The sequence below is a fragment of the Galeopterus variegatus genome, unplaced genomic scaffold (assembly GCF_000696425.1).
Source record: "Galeopterus variegatus unplaced genomic scaffold, G_variegatus-3.0.2 Scaffold797, whole genome shotgun sequence".
NCBI classification, from domain to species: domain Eukaryota; kingdom Metazoa; phylum Chordata; class Mammalia; order Dermoptera; family Cynocephalidae; genus Galeopterus; species Galeopterus variegatus.
The window spans coordinates 414,451-433,476 of NW_007726908.1; the positions used below are offsets into that span (position 1 = coordinate 414,451).

Here is a 19,026-nt window from a genome sequence, read left to right on the forward strand (position 1 = left end):
AACCACCCCAACAGGACGTTACTGCTGTCCCTGCCTCCTGGAAAGAGGCTCTGGCAGGACAAATGGCTGGTGCAGAATCAGACAGGTGGGCAGTGGGCCCAGAGCAGGGTCCAGCTCAGGTCCGTCACACCATATGACCTCAGTCACCAAGCCTGGTCTCTGTGCCTCAGGACAGGAGATGTGACACCAGTCGCCTCACCAGCATGGGCCCCTGACCTCTGCTCCCAAGTATAATCTCCCTGTGACTTGCCCTGGCTAGACGGTGGGAGGGTGGGAGAACAGACGGTGGTGCAAGGGCCCCTCTGGTGGCAAATCACTGCCCTCTGCAGAGGTGCTGGCAGAAAGCCTGAAATCCCACGTTAAAGATATTTAAGAAAGAGGGTAAATTTATACGTTATATAAATTTATCTAAGTTATATAAACTTACATAAGCTAAATATTACATAACTTCATGGATCTTATTGAAAAATGTTTTATCTACTTATTATATGTGACTAAGTCTGGTAGGATACACAACCGAGGTTTAAACACAGATGAGGGAGAGTGTGGAAATATGGATGCTTGTGTGAACTTGAACAAGATAACCTCTATGTGCCTGTTTCCTCACTGGTTAAAACAGCAGCAAAACAGTATTTACCACCCAAGATTCTCTGAGGATTAAATAAATTAGTATTACATATAATGGCAATGTACTTGTTTAGGAATTGTTAAATTGAGTGGTAAGAACATGCAGTCTGGCAGCCTAACTACTCCCAGCTCAAATGAGTCAGGTGTGATGCCTCTCTGGGCCTGTCTCTGTATCTGCAAATCATAGATAATAACCATCTCCCTTATTTAACCAAAAATAAGGTTAAATAATCCATCTAAGAGCAACACAGGAAGACAAAACTAGCTCCACACAAACCTAAAAGGTTAAAGTGAATGTCTGATGCTGGCTCTCTTACTACAATCTGCACTCCTGAGCCCAGAAAGGAGGCTGGAGCTACTCCCCAGTGGCCATGTGGCTGTCCCCTCTAGACAGAGCTCACCCAGAGATCTTTGGCACCATCTGATGTAAAACTCTGAAGTGGTTTCTGTCTACAAAGTCACCTAGCCAGGGGTTTTCAAAGCTACTAATGAAATCAAGTTGGTAGGTCACAAGGAACTTTTTTTTTTTTTTTAAATGAATTAGTGGACAATAGAAACTCTCAGAATGTGCTGCATGTGATTACGGGTAAATAAAGTTTCATGGCACATTAGGTGTGCATGTATGTGTTCTGGGTGTTAGCATAAAAAGCATTCTCATTGAGGTCACAATCAGGAGTCTAAGTGACACTGTGTAGCCTATTCTGGTATCAGCTGCACATCCTGGGGTTCACTGGCAAGTCCCAGAGGGTGCCCAGTAAATACTGTCTGAGCCAGTAGAGGGCGCCCAGTACAAAGCACCCACTCTCTGAGAGCTGGACCTAGTTTAGATGACCCAGTTTTCTCCCAGACCAGGCCTGCTTAGCTAGCTGGAAGCAGGCTCATCAACTGCCCTGCTGAGGGGCCCACAGCTCGGCTCTAGGGAAGATTAACAGTAGGAGTAAGGCCTGTAGCCCTCTCCACCTTCAAGCCTGGCCTTTCTTTCCTGCCTGGTCCCCTCCTCAACTGTCCTGTGGCTTTTCTCCCTCCACCCTTCTCTTCTGGTCATCTGCTTTCCTTCCTTCAACTTATCCACTTTCTCTTGCCTGTCTAGCCCTTTCTTTTAGTCCTCATTCTCCCTTTTCGTTTTTTCCCTCCCCTTCACCCCCTTTTCCAGGAGACACACACACAAATATTTTCCACACAATTCAGCCTTTATTTTTAAAAATAATTCTGTAGTTTCCACTTTCCTCCATTAAACTGAGGTCAGGCAAGAAACAAAAACACACAAATTCCTCTCCAACCTACCACCTGCATCCAAGCCTGTGAGGACATGTGAATGCTTGGGGGGATGGTGGCAGGCTGGGCAGCACCTGGTCCAGGCCCAGAGTCATCCTGGTCACGTCCTTGTCACCATGAGTGTGGCCCTTCTCCTGGGGAGGAGCCTGTGCACCAAACCCTAGGAGGAAAGGGGACACAGGAGCTAATTCTGTCTTTGACCAAGCCAGCAAGGAACCCTCCTAAAGCGACAGGGAGGGGACTGATTTTTAGAAAGGATCGGGGAGGGGATTGTATTTTTGAGGCAAGACAAGGTAGGAGTTGCCCCAGCACAATGAGGCTGCCCTCCCATCACCTTTCCTCCCAACAGCTGGGCATGAGCTGAGGAGAGGGCTTGCTTTTCCCCTTCCACTTTTCATCTTAGAACCACAAATTGCTAGGCTGCAGGAAAAGAGCTGAGAGAAGGTCAGGGATAAGGAGAAGGGCGGGAGGCAGTAAACCCTGACAACCTAACAGCTCTAACCTGATCCTGATGGTGAAACCCTTTGGTTAGTCTCATTTTGGCCATAAATATGTCTTCTTCTCCCATAACCCAACCCCCCATTGGGGGAAGGTGAGGAAGGCAATAGGTGCAGGAGGAGGACTCATGCCCTGGCTAGAAGGGCTAGGTCAGGGAGAAGAGGCCCAGTCAAGAGTGCCAACCTCTCTGCAGATGCCTTAGGAGAAAAGTCAAGACATGGACACTTCCGGCTCCAACAAGCCCAAGTCTCCCCCTACCACACAGTGGTACCCAACATACTCCAGAATGGCTGCCCTGATCTGACTCCCTTGAGAACAGGATAATAACCCTCACTTTATCATCTGTGCACTCGAATGCCACTTGAAAAAGAGAGGGAAAAAAAAAAGATAAATGGACCCGAGAGGGAGACAGGACAATGCAGCCTGGGGACTGTGGTCCCATCCCAGCTCATGATATGGCAAGGAAGGGGCCCAGGAGGGACAGGCAGACACTGCTAATTCCAGCTAGGATCATAGCCATCCCAGGTTTGTGGGGGCGCTAGGTGGATGCGGCGGCCCCGGAACTGGAAGGTGACAATGCCCCGGTAGCCAGCCCTGGGGACACCCGACTTGAGGTCATCCATGACACCCAGGGCCTTGGCAAAGGCCTTGAAGCTGTCCCTGCCTGTGTACTGCACCCGCACCTCCCCCAGCTCCTTCCGATCGTTGGTCCTCACTTTCTCCACCTGTAGCTGGGGAGCACCATAGACGCGGGCAAGGAAATCCCGGTCGTAGGCTTCCCGCTGCAGGTATGAAAGGTCCAGCTGGGTGAAGTGCACGAACTGCTGGTTCAGCTTGATGAACTTGAGGTGCTGGTCAAAGAACTGCCCATGGCTCACACCCTTGCGGCCAAAGGTCATTGTTCTTGAGATTTCAGGGCGCACACAGGCTCGCCCCTTCCGCTGCTCGGGCCTGCGCATCCAGTCATCCCAAAAGGCCTTGGGCCACTTGGGCTCCAGCTCAGCCCAGAGCTCAGCCAATAGCAGCCAGCCCAGGCCAGGAAAAAAATCTGTGCGGTAGAGCAGCTCAGGCTTGCTCAAGTCCACCATCTGTTCCTTGCCGTTATCATTCCAAGCAGACACACACCAGAGGGAAGGGTCGGCCCTCAGCAGTGGATAGGTAGCCTGGAAGTACTCGAAGAAGTCTGGAGCCACCTCCAGATCATCCTCCACCACCACAGCTGCTGGGAACTTGAAGTTGTGGAAGATCTGGCCCAGTGCCCAATGATAGTGCCGTGCGATCTTGTAGTATCCCTGAAACTTGCGGTGGTCAGGTGGCACAGCAATGTTGCTCAGGTCGGGCTGCCGGATGTGTGTGACTGCACTGCCGTAGGAGGCGATGACCTGGGCTGTCTCCTCGTGCCCACAGTCCTGGCTGACAATGATGGGGAAGTGCTCAGCTGAGGGCCGATAATGCAGCAGCTTGTCCAGGCAGCGCCGGACAGTACTGCGGTCACAGGCAATGACCAGGATGGGGATCACAACTGGTGGTGGGGTCAGAGGCACATGTGGCCGGACAGGAGGGGCTGCAGTGGGCACCCTCCACCGCTGGCTCCATAGAGCATGGTGCTCCCTGATCTGCTGCAACAGCCCCCGCTGACGCTCCAATTCCACTTCAGCATCCTGGGCCAGGCGGATCACCTCACGGGCGAGGCTGGCAGGATCGTCATCAAGAGCATCATCTGAAGGTGGCCTGCCAGGCGTTGGACGTGTCCAGAAGAAGAGGAGCAGCAGGGCGTTCCAGGCCACAAAGAGTATAGCACCCCACAGCACAAGCCCTGCAGACTGCTTCTTCAGCATCCTGGCCCCCACAGGGGAGGGCAGGCAAGGGGAAGGCTCAAGGCTGCCCTTGGCTTGCTGGGCTTACTCACCCACGCTTCTAGGGATGTGTCCTCTGGGCTACAGGATTAGGAAGGAGCCATGCACCTAAAGAGAGTACAGAGAAAACCAACCATCACCACAAAGGCATGTGGCTCCACACCCCCATGGGGTGGAGAATGTGAGGGGCAGCAACAAGTGAAAAAATGAAGGAAGATAAAGGCCAGGAGGTTGACCCCAGAGTTCTTTTAGAAAAGAGCTGCCCTTCCCCTAACCCAGGGAGTCAGCTTGCATGGGAGAACAGGATTAGGACACCATGCTTCACCACTCCAAAATGAGTGAGTCCTCAGAAAAGCAATATATGTTTGAGGCAGGATGGTTAACTGAGCTTGTTAGAGTGTAGCCTTGTAACGCTAAGGACACAGGTTCACATCCCTGTACCAGCCAGCCAACAAAACAAAACAAAACAATATGTTTGAGGGGGAAATAGAGTGATGGTGGAAAGGAGAGCACAAAAAAACCCCCAATTCTCCTTCCCTACCTGACAGATTTCGTTTCCAATCTTCCATCCGGAGTTTAGGGTTAGGGGTGAGATCATCTACCTCCCATTCCTCAAACCAAACTGCCCTGAGATTACTGATTTTAAAAATCAAATATCACACCTCAGGGCTAAAGTCAGCCAGCACCTTACCTAACAAGGAAGCAACAAGAGGTATTTCCATGAATGTCAGGAGCAAAGCCAAGATGCCTATGATCTCCAAGACTACTTAACATTCTGTTGCAGGTATCAGCCACGCAACTGGACTACAGAAAACAATTAAACGCAGAAAAAGAAAAGAAGCAAAACTGGTTTTTTGCTGATACTATGAGAATATACCCGGAAAATGCTAAGAGAATTAATTATGAAAATATACCAAACAAGCAAAGAACTGAACAAGGTAGCAGGATAAAAAATTAACCTACAAAAGTCAATAGCCTTCATTATGTACAAATAATAATTCAGAAGAGATAATGGGTGAGAAAATCCTATTTACAAAAACCATGAAATATTTAGGAATAAACTTAACAAGAAACATTCAAAACCTATATGAACAAAACCTTAATTCCTGAAAGACACAAAAGACTTGAATATCCCTTGTTTTTGGTTAGGGCATCTCAGTATCATCAAAAATCCCAATAAAATTACTTTTTTTATGAAGCTAGACAAACTGACACTAAAGGTCACATGAAAAACTAAACCCACAAGAATATCTAGGAAAATAATAAAAATGAGTTATAAAGAAGGACTAGCTCTACCAGATATTAAAATACTGCATACTACAAAGCTTCTGTAATATAGAAATCTAGTGAGTGATAAAGGAGATATTTAAAATTACTGGGGCAAAATGGTCTTATTAATAGTGTTATAAGAATACACAATCTTGTGTATATAATAATACAGAAGGATAACTTCCAAGTGGATCAGAGATCGAAATATAAAAAGTAAAACTACAGAAATGTGGGAAGAAAATAATGGGTAAATTCCTCTATAATCTGGGTGTAGGGAAAGGCTTTCTAAGTATGATACAAAATCCAGATGCAGTAAAAGACTGACAGATTTCATTACATAAAACACTTTCATCATAAGTAAGTAAAAGACTAATGACAAAGTGGGAGAGAATTTTTGCAACATACATAACAAATGAAGAGCCGATACCATAACAGAGAAAAAACTTTTAAAAACTGAGGAGAAAAAAGGCCAAAAATTCTACAGAAAATGGGCCCAAACCAAGAGTAACTAACTCACAAGAAGATATAAAAATGGTCCTTTGACCTATGAAAAAATATTCAACTTCACTCATAGTAAGAAAAATGGAAATTAAAACTATCTTAACATTTCTCACTCATCAGATTGGCAAAAATTCAAAAATTTATCTTTCTATTCTCCTAATGACAATGTCCAATCATCCGGTGTTTTTTTCTTTTATGAATCATACTTTTGGCATGTTATCTAAGAAGTCTTTGCCTAACCCCAGATCACAAAGATTTTTTCCCTTGTTTTCTTTTATAAGTTTTATAGTTTTAGGTTTATGATTCATTTTGAGTTAATTGTACATGACTTCAGGTATGGATCTCATGTCCTTTTATAGCACCAGTTTGGCAGTTTGTCAAAATGATAAACATAGCTTTACCATATGACCAGTTCACTCCTATGTATATGCCAGAGAGAAATGAAAATATATGTCCACACAAAATCCTATACAGGAATGTTTATAACAGCTATATTTGTAATCACCCCAAAACTGGAAATAACCCCCCCAAAGGCCCATCAGAAGAATACAAATAAAGTGTGGTTTACCCATAGAATGGAATAATACTCAGCAATAAAAAAGAATAAAGTACAAGGGCCAGCCCGTGGCTCACTTGGGAGAGTGTGGTGCTGATAACACCAAGTCACGGGTTAAGATCCCCTTACCAGTCATATTTTAAATAAATAAATTAATAAAATAAAATAAAATATGGGCTGGCCAGTTAGCTCAGTTAGTTAGAGTGCAGACTCATAACATCAAGGTCATGGGTTCAGATTCCCCTACTGGCCTGCTGCCCAGAAAATAAAAATAAAATAATAAGTATTGGTTAAGATGTGGAGAAATCGGAATCCTTTCCGGAAAATACAAACTGACCTGGAATGCTAGAAAGCAGATCAGTGGTTGCCTGGGGATGGGGGCAGAGTGGGACAATGGGGGAGGTATAACAAAAGGGCACTAGGAAACTTTTGGGAGAGTGGATATGTTTATTATCTTGATTGTGGTTTTACAGTAACTTACCAAAATTACATCTTAAATATGTACAGTTTATTATATGTTAATTATACCTAAATAAAAGTTAAAGGAAAAAAACATAAGTGGATAAAATGACAAAATTGGAATATAGACAGTAAGTGAAAGCATCAGTTTTAACTGACTGATTATTGTGGTTATGTAAGAGAATATACCAAGTCTTCGGTAATACCCACTGAAGTATTTAGAGGTAGTGGGCCATGCTAGATGCAACTCCTCAAATGGTTCAGAACAAAACATATCGTGTATATATGGAGAGAGCGAGAACATGGAGCAAGACGTTAACAGTAAGTGAATGTGAGTAAAGAGAACGCGTGTTAAGTGTTCTTATACCATTTTTATTCTTGCAACTTTTTTGGAAGTTTGAAACTGTTTCTAAATGAAGTTTCTTTTTAAAAATTTTTACTTATTTATTTTTTAATTTATCATTATGCAATGTAGTTGATTTTTGTAAATAAAGTTTTGTAAAGGTTCAGATCCCCATACTGGCCTGCACACACACACACACACACAAAAAAACGTAAGAATCAAATATGGAAACATGGCCTACAGCTCTGCATAGCTTCGTCCACTAACAGCCCAGCTGGTACTGCGACAACCTGTTTGCCCTGAATTCCTCAGTCACTTGATGACACGTATCAGACACCTGTTTTCTGCCAGGCTCTGGGTAGGGACCAGGACACACAAGCAAGAAAAAGGCATGGTCCCACCAACTTACCCATTCTGCCAGACCTCATTACTTGAAAGGATCTGAAACACCCTCCAATTCCCAGATAGCTGCCATTCTAGACCACATGAGTCCCTTGCCTCCCTGGCTCTGGTCTCAACCCTTCATATCCCAAAGCTTTGGGGGCATTAGCCAACTGCTCTCCCAGTTTACCCTCTGCCTCACAGCCCAGTTCTCCAATCGTAACCAAAACCCTGGGTCCCAGACCTAATCTCTGGGGCCCTGGGTTCTAAGGCTGGCAGAATTGATATCAAAGGGCTGATCCCAAGGGTCTCTAAAGGGACCTGGATTCGGTCTCCATCCTGGGGAGACTCCCCCCAGTCCATGCCAGCATCCACCACCACCTGTTTTCCTCCTTGAAATCAACTACCCCCACAATTCCAGAACATCAGTCTTCTCAGAAATCGGAAGTCCATTTCTATTTAACTATGCAGTTAAATTCTGATTTTATCAGGGCTCCTATACCAATCAGAGTTTCCTGGAAGAAGAGGAAGATGCACAGATTTCTAGTTCTTCACTCTCCCCTCAGGATGTGGTCAATGTTGGAACTTTCCCTCCAATCTCTAGGCCAGGATTCCCTATCTCCCAACTTCCTGCTTCCTAAGTGACTGGGCAGGAGAAAGTCTTTAGGTAAAGGGATGGAGGAAAGAGAAGAAAGACTGAACTCCATTAGCTGAATGTTGGAACTTTCCCTCCAATCTCTAGGCCAGGATTCCCTATCTCCCAACTTCCTGCTTCCTAAGTGACTGGGCGGGAGAAAGTCTTTAGGTAAAGGGATGGAGGAAAGAGAAGAAAGACTGAACTCCATTAGCTGAAGTTCTGGAAGAGTATCATATCCCTGATTTAACAATGAGCCACCTCAGAACCGCAAACTCTTGACTGATGGTAAAACCCCAAGGGACCATATCCTCTCTACCCTTCTGTACCCTTCACATAACTTTTCACACCTCTCTAGACATTGGAATTAGGTGGCCCACACATATTACCAGAGGCCTAGAAAAGCTCCTGTCCCATCCTTCTAAGCCTTGTATATCAAAGCCATCTTCTGATCATGTCCATCAGCAGACTGCATCCTTAGCAAGTCTGCAAATATATCTCAAGTGGCTGGATCACCTGCAGGAAAAGCTGCCTCAGTCCAATCTGGCCTCTGCCTTAACCTCAGGCTCTTGTTCCCCACCCCATGGTCCTTTTCATTAAGTTCTCAAAGAGAACTTGCTCCTCTTGCCGTAAGAGAACAAGACACCATTATTTCCAGATCCTCGCCTGCTTCTTCACATAGACTCAACCAGCATCCCAAAGCCATTTTCTTACTGTTTATCCATACGTTTTCAGGGACAGGATTCTCAGCTCTGGAAATTAGTGGTATGTGCACTAATAAACGAACCATTAGCGCAAGCACTCTCCAGCAGCTGGCTGTGCCAAGAGAGATGATCAAGCCCAGAACTTAGCCAGCAGAACTGATCCCCTCCTCCAGGAAGCACTGTTCAGGCCACCATCAGGAAAGTATGGCTGAAACAAAGGCAAGCCAGACAGCCCAGAGGTACTGCTTGGCATCACCCTGCATTGTGTCACATCTCTGAGACACAATTTTCTTACCTCTAAGATTGATACCACAATAGAATACTTCACTGGGTTGCTGTGAAGACTGGATGAGATAATCCATGTCAGGTATTTAGAACAGTGCCCGGCACATGACAATGTAAATGCTAGCCAGTCAGTCTTTTCTCCACACTACTAGCCTTCCTTCTGGTCCCCCAACACCCAACCCTACTCTCAGGGCCTTTGCATATACCTGTATGCCTGGGCTGCTTTTTTCTGTGTTCATCACCTGGAATACTCTGATTCTTATCTGTGAATCATCCATCTTCCTTGATGCTTTTGGACCACAGGAAGTCAACCTCCCTTTCACAACCATCAGCACCAGTACAACCATTTGCTTGACATCTACCAAATCCCCTCAGCTGAAAGCTACAAGAGGATGGGAACCAGCTCCATCAGCACTGCCAAGCTGCTGTGCTAGGACCCTCAACATTAAGGAGATCTGTCTGTGACTTAAAAACAAGCTACTACGTGGATGCCACATACAACCACAATCCCTCAACTGCAATTCCCAAATCCAAAAAGTGCTGAAAAACAGTTTTCTAAACTCATTTGGCAGTGAAACCTCACCCAACCTCATTTGGCAAAATCTGATGTGAGGCTATTCATAATCTTTATTTATCTCTCTTGGTGTGACTATTCATACATTTTTGCTACAGAAATAAACATGGTGGATTATGGTGTGCTGCTTCAGATCTTAAACTGTATAGTAAATGTACCAGATTATCTTTTTAAAATCCAAGAAATTCTAAATTCTGAAATACATCTAGCCCCAAGAACTTCAGAATTATAAAAATAGAAGACAAAATTACTCATTCACTGCCAGTGTCCCATTTCAAGCCCTCAAACCCTTTAACCGGAACTCTTTCCTTACTATGAAATATTGTTTTAAGCCTGAACTCTTTTTTTCATTTAGTTTTTTTGTTGTACATGTTTATGGGGTATAGTTTGTTCCTTCAACACATTTATATATTGTATAATGATCCAATCAGAACAGTTGGCATATCTATCACCTAAACATTTATCATTTCTTCGTGGCTGTAACATTCAAGATCCTCTTTTCTGGGGCCGGCCCGTGGCTCACTCGGGAGAGTGCGGTGCTGATAACACCAAGGCCACGGGTTCGGATCCCATGTAGGGATGGCCGGTTAGCTCGCTGGGTGAGCGTGGTGTTGACAACGCCAAGCCAAGGGCTGAGATCCCCTTACCGGTCATCTTTATAAAAAAAAAGATCCTCTTTTCTGGCTATCTTGAAATATACCATACAATATTATTTTAAGCCTGAACTCTTGATGTAGTTTCTGGCCGGTTAGCTCACTGGGTGAGCGTGGTGTTGACAACGCCAAGCCAAGGGCTGAGATCCCCTTACCGGTCATCTTTATAAAAAAAAAGATCCTCTTTTCTGGCTATCTTGAAATATACAATACAATATTATTTTAAGCCTGAACTCTTGATGTAGTTTCCCAGCTGGTCTACCTGTCGCTAGTCTCCCTTCCCTCTAACAAACTTTCCCAATAGCAACAGAGGATCCTTCCTAAGGTACATGCCTACTCACAACATTAATATGTCTCAAAAACCATCAGACAGGCCGGCCCGTGGCTCACTTGGAAGAGTGTGGTGCTGACAACACCAAGTCAAGAGTTAAGATCCTCTTACTGGTCATCTTTAAAAAAAATTTATTGGAACTTAATTGATTGTACATATCTAAGGGGTACAGTGTTGAATAACAACACCTGTGTGCAATATGTGATTCTCAAATCAGGATAATTAGTATATTCAACATTACACAATGTAATCATTTTAAAGTGGCTATGGTTACACTTTTAGTGGTGAATGGTCTTTAAAAACCAAGACATGGGTGCTAAACATGCTTATTGGCACTGGGGTGTCACTGCTTCTTGCCCTCTTGGTACGTAGAGTTTGGGAATATATGCATGTACACACATACATACAGTGGTTTGTGTTGTCCGAGCATCCTTTTTGAACCTCACCTCCAGCCACTAACTGCATCGACCCCATACTCTAGCCTCAGCAGGCTACTTATTCCCCCAATAAGCTCACTTGTACACTGCTGTGTCTTTACTCCAGCTGGTCTCTCATCTTGAAATGTTACCCACTGCCCCAATTGCAACCACGCACACATCTTTAAAACCCAGTTTAGGCAACTCCTTTGGTAACATGACAGGCAGAGCCAGGCTTCCTCATGACTACACTCCCCCAGCATTCTCTTCACAATGCAACAGAATCTGTGGCCATACCTTACCTGGCTCTCACCTTATTACTTAGGTAAAAAGGCTCTATGACCTTTAGGCCTATCACTGTGCTTGGCATATGTATGATGTTAAAGCAGCTAAATGGAGGACTGCTTATATTATTCACTAAATCAGGGAGAAAGAACACCGAACCAGCAGCAAGAGAATGAAGGATTACATTTTCCAAACTTGACTGCCACATATCCCGTCCCATATGCTCTTCTTACAAAGTGACAACAACACTCCTCCCTCCATAGGTGAGGGTCTATGTTCCCTCCCTTTGATTCGGGGAAGACCTGTAACTCTAGAAGTGACATGATGTAACTTATGAGACTAATTAATAAAAGACAGTATAGTTTCCACCTGGTATTCTTAAGATGCTTGTTCTTGGAATCCTGGCACAATAACAGGATACGTATGGGTATTCCAGCTGACGATCCCAGCTACGGTTCTAGTTGATAGCCAGTATTAACCACTAGATGTGGGAGGAAGCCTTCCACATGATTGAAGCCCCAGCCACATCTGACTGCAACTGTATAAAAGACTACAAGCAAGAACTGTGTAGTGGAGCTATTAATAAAATGATTCTGTTGTTTTAAGCCACTAAGTTTTGATGTGATTCAATATGAAGCAATAAGTACCTGAAACAATGAGTAAAACAGAATCTAGGTAACCTTGACAAGCATGGCAAGTGCTCCTCCCTGTCCTCTGTGCTCAGGCTCCAATTCTTAATTCTGCCTCTACTCACATCCCCTTCCTCATCAGGTGTCTACTGCCCAAAACTTAGTGGCTTACAACAACAGCAATCATTTCGTCCCTCACAGTTCCTATGGGTCAAGAATTTGACAGTGGGGCATGACCCATCTCTGCTCCACAATGTCTGGAACCTCAGTTAGAGGATTCGAAAGCTGAGGGCTGGAGTCCCCTCAAGGCTCATTCTCTCACATGTCTGTAGGCAGATGTTGGCATTGGCTGGAGTTGATGTTAGTGTTAGCTGGAGTGCTGGCTGGAACACCTCCACATGGCCTAGGCTTCCTCTGAACATGATAGCTGGGTTACAAATATGAGTGTCTCAAGAAAGAGAGCAAGCCAGATGAAGCCATATCCTTTTCCCGAGCCAGCCTTGAATCTCTTACTGATTCAAGAGAATCACAAGTCTTTTCCCACATTCAAGGGGACAGAACCACAAACTTACCAATGGGTGGGAGGAGGACAATGTCAAATTGTAACAAACAGGTAGAATGGGATATTTATGAGTAAGACTATTTTGGGAAAATACAATCTGCCACATCTTCCTTTTAAAAATAGAACTGTCCTAATCCTGATCCAAGTCCCCAGTGTTATTTATAAGATTTGCCTGCAAGGCAGACTCAAAACTGACTTTGATTTTCTAGTTTTCACAACTCCTTTAGGAAAGAGACACAGCTGGTCCACATCACCAAGTACAAAGACATGTGTACCATAGTTGGAGATAAGACTTTTCAGTATATAAAACCTTCAGTCAAAACCCAGGTGGTTCTGGGCAGGTCCTACCAACCTCTCATTCAGTTTCCTCTGTGAAGGACTGCCTAGTAGATAGATTCCTTTTTAACAATCTGATGCTGTGGCATTCTCTAGCCTGTCCCCTCTCTCCGGCAAAAATGTTTCTTAAACAGCAAATGAACACCAGATAGTCAACTTCCAATCATGACCAATAGTGGAGAAGTCATATTTAGCTTTAAGTATAGGAGCAGAAGGAATGTTAAACTTTCCCTTCTCTATGCCTTGCTTAGTAGGTTAAAAAGCACTGCCTAGAAAATCCAGCAAGTATAGGACACAGATAATGGAGATCTAATTGAATTACTTTCTTGTTCATTATTAGACTTCTGTTGGACCCCTGTATCATGCAACAGGCTCCATAATTTCAGAACGATGGAAGAACTGAAAGGGAGTCAGAGAAGATACACTAAATAATTTAAGGGCTTAGAGAGTAAGACCTGGGAGGGAAGGGATGCAGATTATTTGTCCTGGAAAAGAAAAGGCTAAGGGGAAATACAGCACTAGTGCAGCAAAAAGCCTGAAGGCCTGAGATTCAAACAATCCATTACCAGCAAGACAGATAACCTTGGACATGTCCCCTGACCCATTTGTGCCTCAGTTCTCATCTATATAGTGACTAGGTTGATTTGGATCATCTCCAGGGTCCCTGGTGTCTGGATGATGACCCAGTACCCCAAACAGGAAATGAGTTTAACCTGTGGCATATGGCACTGAGATTAAACATACTGCAGTGCTTTCTAACCTTGAGAATAAGACACAGAAGCAGGGATCCAGGTGAACTCAATGGTCTCCGGTAACGGGAAGGATCAGGCAGCAGTGACTTACATGGGAGGCAGACCCCCGGGAATGTGAGCATCTGAAAGCAAAGGCAACACGGTCTGAAAAGTAAGCTAAACGACAGAAAATAAAGCTGGACAACATCTCAGCCAGTGGTGTTCTAAAACAAAGACTGAACACACTTCAGAAGCAAGGGTTAACCAAAGTGAAGTTTCACCCTTGGGCTCACTCTTCGGTGACAAGACCCGGCCGGCCACACACACTCTGCTCCAGCGTTTATACTATGGGAGGCCCCGGCATGTCTCAAAGAGTCCCATGCTCCACAAGTTAGCAAACTGGTAGGAGAAAAGTTTTCTTGCCAATTTACATATTTCAACACTGAGTCAGTATTTCCCTTCTGCTGAGCAGAAATACCTCCTTAGTAACTTGTGGAAAGGATGCGAGAGTGCTGTTTGGGGAAAAGGTCACTTCCCATTCCCACTCCCAAACCCTCCGGCGGTCGCGCCTCCCTGCCCCGAACCCACGGACGCCCTGCGGCCGAGTTTCACAACAGCCTCCCACCCCGCGGAGCCCGCCCTTCCTCCAACAGATGGAGGCCCGGGATACCGAAATCTTAACACGGAGTTCCGACTTCTCTGCTCGGGAGGGGACGGACGCGAAGCCGGGACCCAGGTCGGCCCGGGCCGCTCCCGAGGCAAGCCCCTCCCGCTGGGACTCACGGGCACCGGGGCTTTCGAGCGACACGAAGGGCTCGGACCTGGCGCCCTCTCCGCGCCCGCCCGCGGGGCCTTCCTCGGTCGGACCTCCGCCCCCTCCCGGAAACAAGCTCCAGAACTGAGGGACGCCAGCGTCCCTAGGCCCCGACTCACCAGGACCCCACAACTTCCCTGCCCCGAACTTGGCCTGCCCCAGCGCGTGGGGAGCGTCCCAGGCGCTCGAGTCGTATAACTTCGTATAATGTATGCTATACGAAGTTATTACGTGCGGCATTTCTCTTTCTGTGACTGGCTTTTTTTCAGTTAACTTAGTTTTCTCTACATTCATCCATGTTGCTGTGAATGGCAGTATTTCATTGTTTTTAATGGTAAATTAGTAGACCACTGTATATATATGTATCACATTTTCCTTATCCAGTCATCCAATGATGGACATTTAGGTTGTATCCAACTCTTTGCTATTGTAAATAGAGCTGCAATAAACACGGGAGTACAGATGTCCCTTCAACACGATGATTTCCATTCCTTTGGGTATATACCCAGCAGTGGGATTGTTGGGTCATATGGCAATTCCATCTGTAGTTGTTTGAGGAAATTCCATACCATTTTCCATAATGGCTGGACCAGTATGTGTGGGAGGGGTCCCCTTTCCCCCAATCACCCCCACTCGTCTTAACAACCCAAGTTTTCCCGGGCCCCCAACTTCAAGAGGCGGCTGGGAAAGCAGCTGTTACCACACTGGGCCCTTCCCTGATCCCAGTGGCAACTACAAGGGTTGATACCCGACTCCACCCACACCCTCGGCCCCTCCAGTCCACACATCGCCAGGCGTCTCTCTTCCCATTCCCTTAGCCCTGAACCTCGTGGAGTGGGGTGTGGGGTGAAGACCCCAGCCCGGGTAGAGCATTCACCATACCCAAGGCCAAGGATCTGGGAGCCAGTACCTCCACGCCCACCCCCAACCCCAGGGAGGCTGCTGAGTCTGAGCTGGGGACAACAGAGGAGTAGGGGTGCAGGGATGCAAGAACAGGAACCAGGGTGCCAAAAGGGAAGTAAGAGAGGAAACACCTGCTGAAAGCTGGCAAAGTCAGCTGTTGTTTCGGGTTTTTTTCCTTTGGAGGTGGGGGATGAGAGCTGTTAGTTCTGAGAAAAAAAAGCAGAGACACATAGACCTGACAGCTGGATAGGACCACCAGACCTGAGGAGGGAAAGAATCAGTCACAGGCTTTTGTGGTAGCCCTGTGAAATATTACGGGGGAGCACCCTGGAAAAGCCTGGATGTCTGTATCTTTTTGGTATTTTAGAGGGGAAGAGGGTAAGAAACCTGAAGAAGAGGCAGGGGAAGAGATTCAAGACCCAGGCCGACCAAAGGAGGGAAAGTTCAGTAACAACATTTGTGACCTGAGCCAGGAGCGAAGTCTGAGAGAGGAAGAGGAAAGACACAGACCAGGGGTTGCAGGGCCTAGCTGGGGAGTCAGCATCAGCTCTAGAGCAGACAGCAAGTTTCCCTAGGCACCCAGGTCCCAGCCTGGATTCCAAGACAGGCCTCTCTTACGTTAGATGAGCCATTATGGAACTCACAGAGGTGCCCACTCACTTCTCCATCACCAGCCCTGCTCCCTCCCACCAACACCTTCCCTACCTGACTCCACAGACGCCTCATCTCCCACCACCCATCCCTCTCACCATCTGACCCTAAGAAGTGAATGAGAGTGGGGAGCTGAAAACTACTGGCTGCTCAGTAGATGACTTTCCTGGCTCCCACCCCCCATCCCTCTCACCATCTAAGAAGTGAATGAGAGTGGGGAGCTGAAAACTACTGGCTGCTCAGTAGATGACTTTCCTGAGAAGACCTGCTGCCATGTGATCAGGACACAGACTTACATCAGCCCCCCTCCCCCCAACCCATACCCGTGTTCCAGAACACAGAGTAGCCCGGAAATCTGTGGTACATGGCTACTGGCTGATTCTGCTTACTAACTTATTTGTATATGAAACCAGGAACTGTGCAGAGTTCTAGAGAAACAAAAGGTGGGGCATGCCCTAAGGCCCTGCATGGAGATGAGGAGCTAAAACAAAATTGCCAAGGAGCCACCAGAAAGAGGCCCCCACCTGCCAGTCCCCTCCCTCGACCACTCCTTTAACCTTGCAGCTCTGCAGAGTGTGCATTATCACACCATTCTACAGATGAGGAGTATGAGACTCAGAGTAAGTTCCAATTTGTTGGAGGTCACAAGACCTAGTGAGGGACATGGCCAGGTTTTAGACCCAGGCAGTCCTGCCTCCAAACCTCCCTCACCGCCTCCCCTCCTGCATCCTTGAGCGCTACTGCTCTCTGAGATGGCTTCATGCCCACCATTACAGGGGTACAGTGGGGCAGCAGGGAAATCTTGGTAGAAGCAAATGGAGCCACATCCTGAAGGAGTAGAGTGAGAGAAGAGCTGACACTTCAGTGAAGTTGGACAGTGTATAGATGTGTGTATGTGTGCCCCCAAGGTCTCTGCTTTAGCTGACTGCATGTACTGTGGCAGGAAACTCGAGCCCATACTTATGTGCCATCAGAGGCCAGTATCTCTGCACCTCTGCCCTCTCTCTATGCTTTCCTTATGAAGGGCATGGGGTCCTGCACACTCACACAGTGTCCAGACATGAAGGAAAACTAAAAAATTTCCTAAAAGTGTAAAAAGTTTGGAAACGCTGTTGTAGATCCAAAATATAAGGGCTAAGATCACCTTCCAGGAGAAAGGACAGACATAGTGGGGTGCTGAGAAATAGGGGAAGACCGAGCAGCCCGTGAGATGTCAGATTCCCACCTCTAACTGTAATACTTCTCCATCTAAGGCAGTTTAATGGGAAACAGGATGGGGCACTGTTTTTTCACCATAACTTGTATCTTATCTTTATAGTCCTCTGTTTAAATTCCAAGGTTCACAGGAAGACGTATGAGTAGAAATTCCCCAACTGCAACAGAACTATCCCAAAAAGAAAGGGGTTGGTTCGAGATGGGATGAATTCTTGAATGAAAGCAAGAGAAAACGTTTGGTCTGAGAGGCAGGAAGTCAGGGTAATGAGTGACAAACTGACCTGGAAATAGAAGCCCTGGGAAGGGCTGAATGGAGAAGGAGAGAAACCGGGAGCCAAGTGCCTGGATTCTGGAGATGAGCCTTTAATTCCTGTGCCTAAGCAAAGACTAGCACCAGGAATTTGCAGGGTGAAGCCAGGGAAAGTGAAACATTCACCCTGAGATCCACACCTTGTAAAGTAGCACCTGGCATCAAAGGGGCTAACCCAGGCTTTAGACCAGAGAAATAATAGCTCAGGGCCAGCGACTGCACCCAGGCCTGCCTGCCCAGCCCTCAGGCTACTGGGAATTCGAACTCCTATGGCAAGAAAAGAAGAGAAAAAAGAAAAATTCAGCAAAAAAGTAAGGCATAAGTATCGCATTTTCAGTCTGCAAATGAGTCATTATCACCAGTTCCTAATGAATGTGAGGCCTAGGCTCAGCTAGTGAGAAGCAAAGAGATACTAGCAGCCAAGCTTCCTGCCTCTTGCCAAGGCCACCATACCCTACTGTCTCAAAATTCCCAACACTATGCTTTACCTCTCTTTTGTGCTCTTTGTTGTCACTGGGAAAAGCAGACATCTTGGCAAAGGTAAAGTTGAAGGAAGCAGCAGGCAGGAGGTGAAAAGATAACTATGAACTGGTCTGCTTAAGGGGGAACAAAGCCTATGAAAATATAAAAGGCAAAGAAATGTTTGAAAAAAACCTGTCATCTTAAAGAGCAAGAGACAAGACTGGGAGATAGCTCAGGGAGGAAAGGCCCAGCACTCTAAGAAATGCAGTTCCATCTCTTAACCACACACACTTGGTCCTTGAGACTTGAACTCCCCCCACCCCCTTTAATCTTCTACCTCAAAGAGGCTCACTGACAAGCTCATTGAGAGCCATAAGGGCCAATGCAATATCTGGTAGAATCCTTAAATTTAAGTTCTCCTTGGATCTGTTCACCTTTTCTACAAGTTGACAATCCCAGGTATTGTTTAACAGCAACAGGATGAGACCAATTCAGGGCAGGCTTTTTTTTTTTTTTTTAACAAATGATTGGTAAAGGGATCTTAACCCTTGACTTGGTGTTGTCAGCACCACACTATCCAAGTGAGCAACCGGCCATCCCTATATAGGGATCCGAGTTTTTTTTTGTTTGTTTGTTTGTTTTTTTAAAGATGACCGGTAAGGGGATCTTAACCCTTGACTTGGTGCTGTCGGCACCATGCTCACCCAGTGAGCTAATCGGCCATCCCTATATGGGATCTGAACCCATGGCCTTGGTGTTTTCAGCA

The 19,026-nt window shown here is 46.1% G+C and overlaps 1 protein-coding gene across 2 annotated transcripts; it reads right to left on the minus strand.

Moving 5' to 3' along the window:
- Positions 1-1,796: 1,796 nt before the first annotated feature.
- Positions 1,797-4,316, minus strand: MGAT1 (mannosyl (alpha-1,3-)-glycoprotein beta-1,2-N-acetylglucosaminyltransferase). 2 transcript variants are annotated; one of them, XM_008572513.1, is made up of 2 exons: positions 3,117-4,303; positions 1,797-2,062 (listed from the first exon to the last, which is right to left on the minus strand). In XM_008572513.1, exons 1-2 carry the CDS (start codon positions 4,236-4,238, stop codon positions 2,003-2,005), a joined length of 1,182 nt encoding a protein of 393 aa, XP_008570735.1. In that variant the 5' UTR covers positions 4,239-4,303; the 3' UTR covers positions 1,797-2,002. The 2 variants fall into 2 exon arrangements, with proteins under 2 accessions (XP_008570735.1, XP_008570736.1); XM_008572514.1 differs by having other exon boundaries at positions 1,797-4,316.
- Positions 4,317-19,026: the final 14,710 nt, after the last annotated feature.

Coding starts and splice junctions, on each gene's coding strand:
- MGAT1 (XM_008572514.1), bottom strand. CDS start 4,238: ATGCTGAAGAAGCAGTCTGCAGGGCTTGTGCTGTGGGGTGCTATACTC.